At 38.2% G+C, this 8,364-nt stretch overlaps 1 protein-coding gene across 1 annotated transcript in view; it reads left to right on the top strand.

Annotated features, from left to right (window-relative positions):
• The window catches only part of SBNO1 (strawberry notch homolog 1 (Drosophila)), a 25,737-nt gene extending 17,854 nt beyond the window's left edge, over positions 1–7,883 (top strand). Inside the window, exons 20-31 of the mRNA XM_010072921.1 lie at positions 459–594; positions 1,016–1,128; positions 1,229–1,300; positions 1,775–1,874; positions 2,399–2,473; positions 2,760–2,906; positions 2,986–3,080; positions 3,291–3,383; positions 3,861–3,998; positions 4,718–4,794; positions 5,507–5,700; positions 6,465–7,883. Of these exons, the coding sequence (XP_010071223.1) occupies positions 459–594; positions 1,016–1,128; positions 1,229–1,300; positions 1,775–1,874; positions 2,399–2,473; positions 2,760–2,906; positions 2,986–3,080; positions 3,291–3,383; positions 3,861–3,998; positions 4,718–4,794; positions 5,507–5,700; positions 6,465–6,607 (1,383 nt within the window). The 3' untranslated portion in view covers positions 6,608–7,883. The remainder of the gene's footprint in view (positions 1–458; positions 595–1,015; positions 1,129–1,228; positions 1,301–1,774; positions 1,875–2,398; positions 2,474–2,759; positions 2,907–2,985; positions 3,081–3,290; positions 3,384–3,860; positions 3,999–4,717; positions 4,795–5,506; positions 5,701–6,464) is intronic.
• Positions 7,884–8,364: the final 481 nt, after the last annotated feature.

Here is an 8,364-nt window from a genome sequence, read left to right as displayed (position 1 = left end):
ACTCTTTCCAGGCAAATGCATTCACACACTAGAATAGCCCTATCCTCTTCCTTATACAGTATTAGCGGCAACTTTTTGTATTCTGTTGCTTGCCATCAGAGCAAGTCTCCCTGTGTCCTCTCCTTTCTTTCTGAAGTGCAGGCAAACATCAGAGAAACCTGCCCTTTGGAATGGCCAAACTGCAACATAATTCTTTTCTTCCTTTGCACAGAAAAGTGTTGCTGAAAAGTAAAGTGAAAACCACTTTTTTCACTAAAAAAAAATTCATTAGTGTTTCTAACTCAGATAAAGAGAAACATACTTTTTCTCCCCTCTTCCCCCCTTCTTGTCATAGGAAGACCAAATAACAGTGATTCCAGGTCCATGTCAGTATTAATTGTAAAATTAAATTTTTTTAGAAACTGGAAACTAAAATTTGATCTTGGATGTATTGCTAACTAACAACTCCTTTCTTAAAGAATATTGCCATAATCTCAGAGGCTGCCAGCTCTGGTATATCCTTGCAAGCAGACCGCAGAGCTAAGAATCAGAGACGGAGAGTTCACATGACTCTGGAGTTGCCGTGGAGTGCGGACAGAGCAATACAGCAGTTTGGTAAATAGCTTTTGTGTCCTTCCCCTAGGAAACTCAGTAATGCTAACTGAATTTACTGCTAATTGATGGGAAATAAGATTGACTGAGCAACCTCTTACGGACCCTTCCAGTCTTTACCCGTGAACAGAATTAGCTTTGTCTGTAGACACAGATAATAATACTCTTGGAAGTTTTGAAAGAAATCTATCAAACAAACTTACACTGCAGCTTAGTATTTCATGTATCAAGTGTCTTTATGAAAGTTGCTGCGACTCTAGAGCATTTTTATACTACCTTGTACTGCCTGTGTTACAGCAGAAACTAATTTTGAGCAGTATTAAGTTCTAGCTTTATTTCTTTATTCTTCACAACTCATAGCATATTAGAAATGTTCAGTGAAGTGGGATTTATTTAACATATGTGCTTCTACTTAATTATCCAGGAAGAACTCACAGATCCAACCAAGTGACTGCTCCAGAGTACGTGTTCCTGATTTCTGAATTGGCGGGAGAGCAAAGATTTGCATCTATAGTTGCAAAAAGACTGGAGAGCTTGGTAAGATTGTTTCAAGAAGTCTGATCCTTTGTTTGAGAAAGTACAGCTTAGATTTCTTTTTCTTAAAATTTGGTTTAATTACAAAGGTGTGTCTTAACAGGGAGCCCTCACCCATGGTGACAGACGGGCTACAGAAACTCGAGACCTCAGCAGATTCAATTTTGACAACAAGGTGACAGTTCTATTTCTATTTGAAAGCTCATTCTGTGGTGCTTATTCCACAAATTACCTGTTGAGGAAGGATTTCTTCCATCTCTTCTAAAGTGTTTTAGCTGTAGTACTGTCTGATAGGAGGCCTCTTTCTGAGGTAGCCAGTAAACACTCTTAATTCTGTTTGCAAAGCCACGTGGAACACAAATATGTGTGTGAATTACTTTCCTGTATTTGCTAACAATCCAGTTCTTAAGTAAATGGTGTGTGTCCTTTCAGTCACAACTGAAAGATGAATTTGGCAATTCTAATTAGAAATAAGACTGGGCTGTTCATGTAGTGTCGTTAGTAATTGAAAAGCGAATAACCAGTTCCCTTTACTAGTGTAGAGAAAAACCTTCTCTTGTGAATTACAAATGCTTGTTAAACCATGTGTGCTTGAGGCTGAGGCACAAACACTGGATCACTTGTTAGAGCAACTTTTTTTCTTATGCAGTATGGCAGAAATGCTTTAGAGATTGTTATGAAATCCATTGTGAACTTGGACTCCCCAATGGTCTCGCCGCCTCCTGATTTTCCTGGAGACTTCTTCAAAGGCAAGTATAATCCACTGGCTCTAATAGCTACCTTTTGGTTGTTCTCCAGTATGCAGAAAATGCAAATAATTTTAGAGTTAAGAAGACATTGTTACTATTTAAACCAATCAGCTGGCCCAGGTAGGCTCACACTGGATGTTAATCTTGTGCATGGTGCTTGAATGTTGATGTTCACATATGAAACAAGATGCATGAACTCTCAAGGCACATTCTATATCTGTTTGGCCAAAGTATTACATACAGTTCTTTTAACTCTGTGCTATCTGTTGCAACATCTCATTCTCCTGTGGGCTCGTGTATAATGCTATTAGTAGTTCTCCCTGCTTGTGCTTCCTGGAAGGACAGAAGGCAAAGTTCTGTCTTGCTTGTTGATGTAGAAGGTAAAAGTTGCAAGTAATGTATCTGAGGGGTGTCAGAAGTTTTGGAATTGGATCCTGAAACAAGAATGCTAAACAAGCTGTTACTTCATTGGATTGTTTTCACATGGCAACACAGCTCTGATTTAACTTCTTTATTTTTCCTAGATGTTCGTCAGGGATTGATTGGTGTAGGCCTGATAAATGTCGAAGACAGATCTGGAATACTAACGCTTGATAAAGGTATTTGTGTGTTTGGTGTATCTTTAGAATGTCACTGGGAACATCATATCTCGTGATAGTTACAACTTCAGTTCTGTTGCTAGGAATCCACTATCTAAAAAGTGATTTTTTTGTTTTGTTTTGGGTTTGTTTGGTTTTTTTTGGGAGAACTTCAGAATGTTTTCCTTAGTTCTGAAGGAATGGATCTAAATAGTCTTTTTGAGACTCTTAATACTGATTGAGAGCTTGTTGTCATCAAAGTTAATCTTTGTTGACCTAATACATGTATTTCTTATTCTTTTTTAAGATTATAACAATATAGGGAAATTTCTGAACAGAATTCTTGGTATGGAAGTACATCAGCAGAATGCTTTATTCCAGTACTTCTCTGACACGTTAAATGCAGTTATTCAAAATGCTAAAAAGAATGGAAGATACGATATGGGCATCTTAGGTGAGTAGATCAATTTCTCAGTACTTTTGTACTTAAGTAAGAACAGAGAGACAGAATAACTCTATCCTTTCCTTTTAAGATTTGGGCTCTGGGGATGAGAAAGTAAGGAAGGCTGATGTTAAGAAGTTTTTAACTCCTGGATATTCTACCTCTGGACATGTAGAACTGTACACAGTAAGTTAATTCTGTATCTTCTTTGAATGAACTAATAAAACTTGCCAATAAGTTTTTAAAATATGGCAATGGGCTAAGTGTGCGCTGAGGGAGGGGAGGTTCCAGGCCTTTCATTGGGCAGTATTTGGTTCTCGCGTTCCTTAGTTCCTATGTCTGTGACTGTTTTCAAGCCTGTTCCCATTAACATACCCCTGCGTGGCTCTCTTCCAGATCAGCGTAGAGAGAGGAATGTCTTGGGACGAAGCAACTAAGATCTGGGCAGAACAGACGGGTCCAGATGATGGATTTTATTTATCACTACAGGTGAGATTCTTTGTCTCTTGGATTATGTTCAGAGAAGTTTTTGGGGGGCTAACGAAATACGCTGTCTCCTCTGAAAAATGTTCAAATTAATTACTGTTCAGTTTTGCAAAATGCTTCCAGTCGTAGGTTAACATTTATGTTAAGTTTGTTTCTGACTCTAAGTTTGAAGCATGCCTTTTTAGCTGCTCAGGATATTTTCTGACAGGAGAGTGAGCCCAGATTAATGGCTCTTACTTAAACCTGCCTCAAGAAACCAGATGCTTTCACTGTAAGGAAAAGTTGTGAGGTTAATATAGATCAGTGGTACTGCCTTCTAAAGGCATCCTTATTACTGGTCGTCTTACTGCACATACACACGCTGTTACTCTGTAAAGAAGACAGTATGGAATCACTTAAGGTACATACTGTCAGCATGTTTAAACTTACAACGTTTTTTGTTTGATGTTTGATTTTTTTGGGTTTTGGTTTTTTTTACAGATAAGAAATAACAAGAAAACGGCTATTCTAGTAAAAGAAGTGAATCCTAAAAAGAAGCTTTTTTTAGTGTACAGACCAAATACTGGGAAACAACTCAAACTAGAAACATGTGCAGACCTGAAAAAGAAATACAAGAAGGTAACTATTAAAATTTTATTCTAGTTCTAAACTTAGAAAAATTTGAAAAGAAATATAAGGACTTTCTTTTTCTCATATTTGTGTATAAGTCTGGCGAGTCAAAAACTAGGCTTATTTTCCAGAGCAGAGCTTGTATTTGGGTCTTTTTAAGTGGGTCTGCATGGTTTCTGCACTTTATATCCAAAGCTTTCTGAATAGAAATAATCTGTGGTGTGGTAATATAAAACAAGGTTTTTTAGGGTCTAGTGAGGAAAAGTCTGGCTTCTGTGTAAAGTGTACAATCATGCTCTTAAATAAGCAGCTGTGTACAGTGTATTCTAAGCAATTATTCTGAAGCTTCAGTTGTTTGCTGATGGTGTTTTAAATACTGTAATGGACTATTTTTGTATAGAGGCTGGTGAGACATGTAGTGCTTCTCTTAAAACAATTTTATGGTGTTGGATGTGTAAAAACTTGAGGAAACTCTGAGATCAGGTTGATTACTGGAAAAGCTCCGAGGTTCTGCTGTTCTTGTTCGGAGATTCTGCTATATTTGGGCATTTTGCTCTTCCTTTGGGATGGCATTTCCATTGAACAGCCTGAAATTACAGGATAATGAACCTCTCTTCACCATTAGAATGTTGGTGGTGCTCCCTCTTTTCTCATAGTAATGACCAAATTGCTTTTGTTCTGTGAGAGTCTTGATGTGTTATACTTTATTCCTACTTTGACTCTTCCAGGTACCTTCTGAAGATGCTCTGCCACACTGGTTAGAGCAATACAATTCTTCTGCGGATACCTGCACCCATGCTTACTGGTTAGTACTAGTTTGTATGCACAGAGATGGTGCTTTAACTTAAACTGTTGAGGGAAACTGGGTTATCACTACTTCTGCTCTTCTGTTACTCATGTGAAGTCTTGCTTTAGAAAAACTGTCCTATGACCACTCAAAGGACCCAACCTCATATATTAAATGAATGCTAACATATAAATTGCACTCCAGTAGAAGTGTGATGACCCACGAGCAGCTTGTGCTTTAAGTGTCTTGATCTGATCTATTACTGTGGTAGGATAGCTCAAATTTATTTGAGAGGAAAAATATTTATATTTGAGATAGATGTCGGAAACAGCTGTTCCTGTGCTGCCTCTTCTGTGTCTGATCTCAGCAGCTGATCTTAATTCCTGAGGAACAGCGTAACTGGTAGAGGTTTCAGATTAATATTGGAGGTTCTGAAATACGCTGATCAGATACCAGTTTCATATGTAACATATTCTGGTTCTCAGGTGGTGTTAATGAGTGATATCTTTGAGTTAAAGCTCTGTTTGTACATTTTGAAGATGTGGTCCTAGATAGGCCAGTGCTTTTCAAAGCTTTACCATTAGAGGCACGCTTCCCTTACTGTGTACCTGCAGCCCTTGCTCAACTCTGAATACATCTTAGATAAGTTCAAGCCTTATTTTTAATTGAGTTGGATACTTTCTGTTTGCAGAACTCTTTCAAAAGTTTTTTTTTTTCTTCTGTACTATAGGAGAGGCAATTGTAAGAAGGCTGGCTTGGGATTAGTTTGTGAAGTGGGACTCCGCTGTCGAACTTACTATGTCTTGTGTGGTTCAGTATTGAGCGTCTGGACAAAAGTAGAAGGCGTTCTAGCCTCTGTGAGTGGTACAAACGTGAAAATGCAAATAGTTCGTCTAAGAACAGAAGATGGGCAGAGGATTGTGGGTAAGTGGCTTGTCTGCTCCTCTGTTTCCATCTAGGAGTAGAAAGTGATTGCAACTTACAAGTCACTTCGTGTTGAATCGAGTAGGAGACCTTATATAGATGCTTACAAGAGAAAAGGCTCATCAGTGTGTATGTTGGGGAGGGGCACCAGTAAAGCTGTTGAAATCTGTATTTGTAGTATGAACACTGTTTTGAGTCAGGTTAAAAAAGGAGAAAATTTCTTTTCAGACAAACTTTGGAACACTTACTCTCTCAGGTCTTTTGATTTACTAGGAACAAGCCTGTCACATTTGGCCTGTTCCAACCAAGCCACCTCTGAAACCATAAGGGCTCCACTTTTTCCCCATTTCTGGCAAAGAACAGTAAGCCCTTGAAATGGTTGTTTTCATGGGTTTTGAGCTCCTGAAAGTCATGTGTTATCAATAGTTTAGAATGAGTTCAAGATGATTGTCATTTCTTGTTGCTAAACCTCATAGTGAAGCCCTCATAGCAGCTACCTCAGAGACTGAAATATTTTTTTTAAATGTGTACTTCCTGTGGATGTGCGATATCATGGCAGCTCCTACTCTAGTAAGTTTTCTAAGATGTTGAAACTTTCATGGTGTAACTTCTGTGAGACTAGAAAAGCAAAAATAGCTGGCTTCTTGTTTTATGTGGCAGCAGGTAATACAGGAATAAAACTTGGTGGAATCATCAGCTTGAGGTTTTAATGAACAAATTAAATGCATGCCTATGAAAAACAATTGATTTGTTGGTGTTTTCAGGTTTGATCATTCCTGCAAATTGTGTATCGCCCCTTGTAAACCTCCTGTCGACGTCAGACCAGTCTCAACAGCTTGCAGTACAACAGCAGCAGATATGGCAGCAGCACCACCCGCAAAGCATCACCAACTTCAACAACGCGTAAGAGGACAAACTCCAGGTGTTGACTTTGGTGTTTGAGGAAAAGGCTGTAAAAGCATATCACTTGCATAAAAATCAGGGACAGATTCCAAAGAAATATAACTTTTTCAGTTCAGTTGTGTGCTCTCAAATACTTCGGGAATGAAGAGATCTAAAAAGGTTGGTAGAACTGAAAGCCAGCAGTTGTTTATGGTGGTGCATCTGTCTTTCCTTATGCTCTCTGTAGTGCTTCCTGTTTGCTTTTACTTTTGGCCTTTTAAGCTACAAACCACAATTTGTTTGAAAATGCTTGAAAATCCCCAAGCAGGCTTTATTTTTATCTTGTCATACAGTGCTCAGGGTTTAACGCAGTGCATCAATGCCATTGCTGTGGGAGATATCCTCGAATGCATGTATTGAGTATATATATAGAAAATATATATTGGGTTTTTCTCTTCAATTTATGAGTTTATAAAAGCATGAAACCTAGAGGTTGCACATCATGCATTCAGGTTCCTTCCCAGTTTCTGTTTGACAGTGCATGTCTTTGGAAACGGGCATGGACAGGATAAACACACAAGACAGAACTTCAGAGAGAAACACAATCTTAGTTGTACAGCATTGGTTATTGCATTTTTATAGTGTTTATACCCAGGTGTTGCATTTTTTTCTGGTTCTCTCCTGGGGGTTATATATTTGAGTCTACAACATGTTCTTTTTTGTGATAAACATCTTAAATTAAAATTAGTTAATTTTTAATGTATTAATGGTATTCCTAATGTGTACTGCAAAGATGGCTGGATGCCTGTTTTCCTTAAATTGAAGCATTTCCTTAATCTGAGGTGGTTATGGAAACTTAAGTGCAAATTCACTTCCATCTCGCATACAATCTTATATTTTTTACTTCATTAATGTAATTTAATTTGTCACTTGTAAGATGAAACCTTACTTGAGCTGTAAATTAGAGAATGGGAAACACTTGAGGGTTCCGCTGTATGTGCTGTTTCTGTTACCCAGTAACTTGAATACTGTTTAATATGTTGTAAGACATTGTAGAGTTTATCTGGAGCTGTTTAAAAGAAATTGTAATGTACAAATGTGAATAGTCACTTATCTATAATATGGGTAAGTTTTGTTTTGCCTATAATAGTAGATGTTTATAAGAAAGTGAAGGACAATGTTTGTCATTTCTTGCTTGCACAGGTTGCACTATTGAAAAATTGAGATTGTATAAACCTGTCCAAAAAAAACTACAAGATCGTTATCTTGTAGATGTCAAATAAAAGTTATTGTACTAACAAGAGGTGGAGTCTTGTTTAGGCAATCCCTGTGTTCCAAAAAAACTAACAAGTCTGTACAATTGGAATTTGACAGGACCTGCCATGTTCCAGTCTGCTTTAACCAGGCTTCTGTCTTGCCGTCCAACTCTTTCACTTGAACTCATTAATGAGGCAAGAAGTAAACTGTGTTTAAACCTTGATGCGTATTTTAAGTAAGGTTCACCTGGCAGACGTAGAGCAGCGATCCACTGCAGCGTGTGTCACTTCTGTAAACACTCAGCCAGATTCAAGTGTCATAAAGGGTTTTTTCCATATGCAAAGGCGCCAGAAGTTCCACAACTTCAGGCTGAAGCGAGCTCCCTTACGTAAATTATTTCACTTGAGGTTCTGTTAACACTGGGGATGAATCCCCTGCACACGCTTGTGACGAAGCGGAAATATGGATCTGGAATAAATCTGCATGCTCCCTATTGCCGTAGCACACGCTATGTCTGTAAATACT

Source organism: Pterocles gutturalis, unplaced genomic scaffold (genome assembly GCF_000699245.1).
Source record: "Pterocles gutturalis isolate BGI_N339 unplaced genomic scaffold, ASM69924v1 scaffold43092, whole genome shotgun sequence".
Classification (NCBI taxonomy): domain Eukaryota; kingdom Metazoa; phylum Chordata; class Aves; order Pterocliformes; family Pteroclidae; genus Pterocles; species Pterocles gutturalis.
The sequence above is the reverse complement of the archived record's forward strand: the minus strand, read 5'-3'. Positions and strand labels throughout refer to the sequence as shown.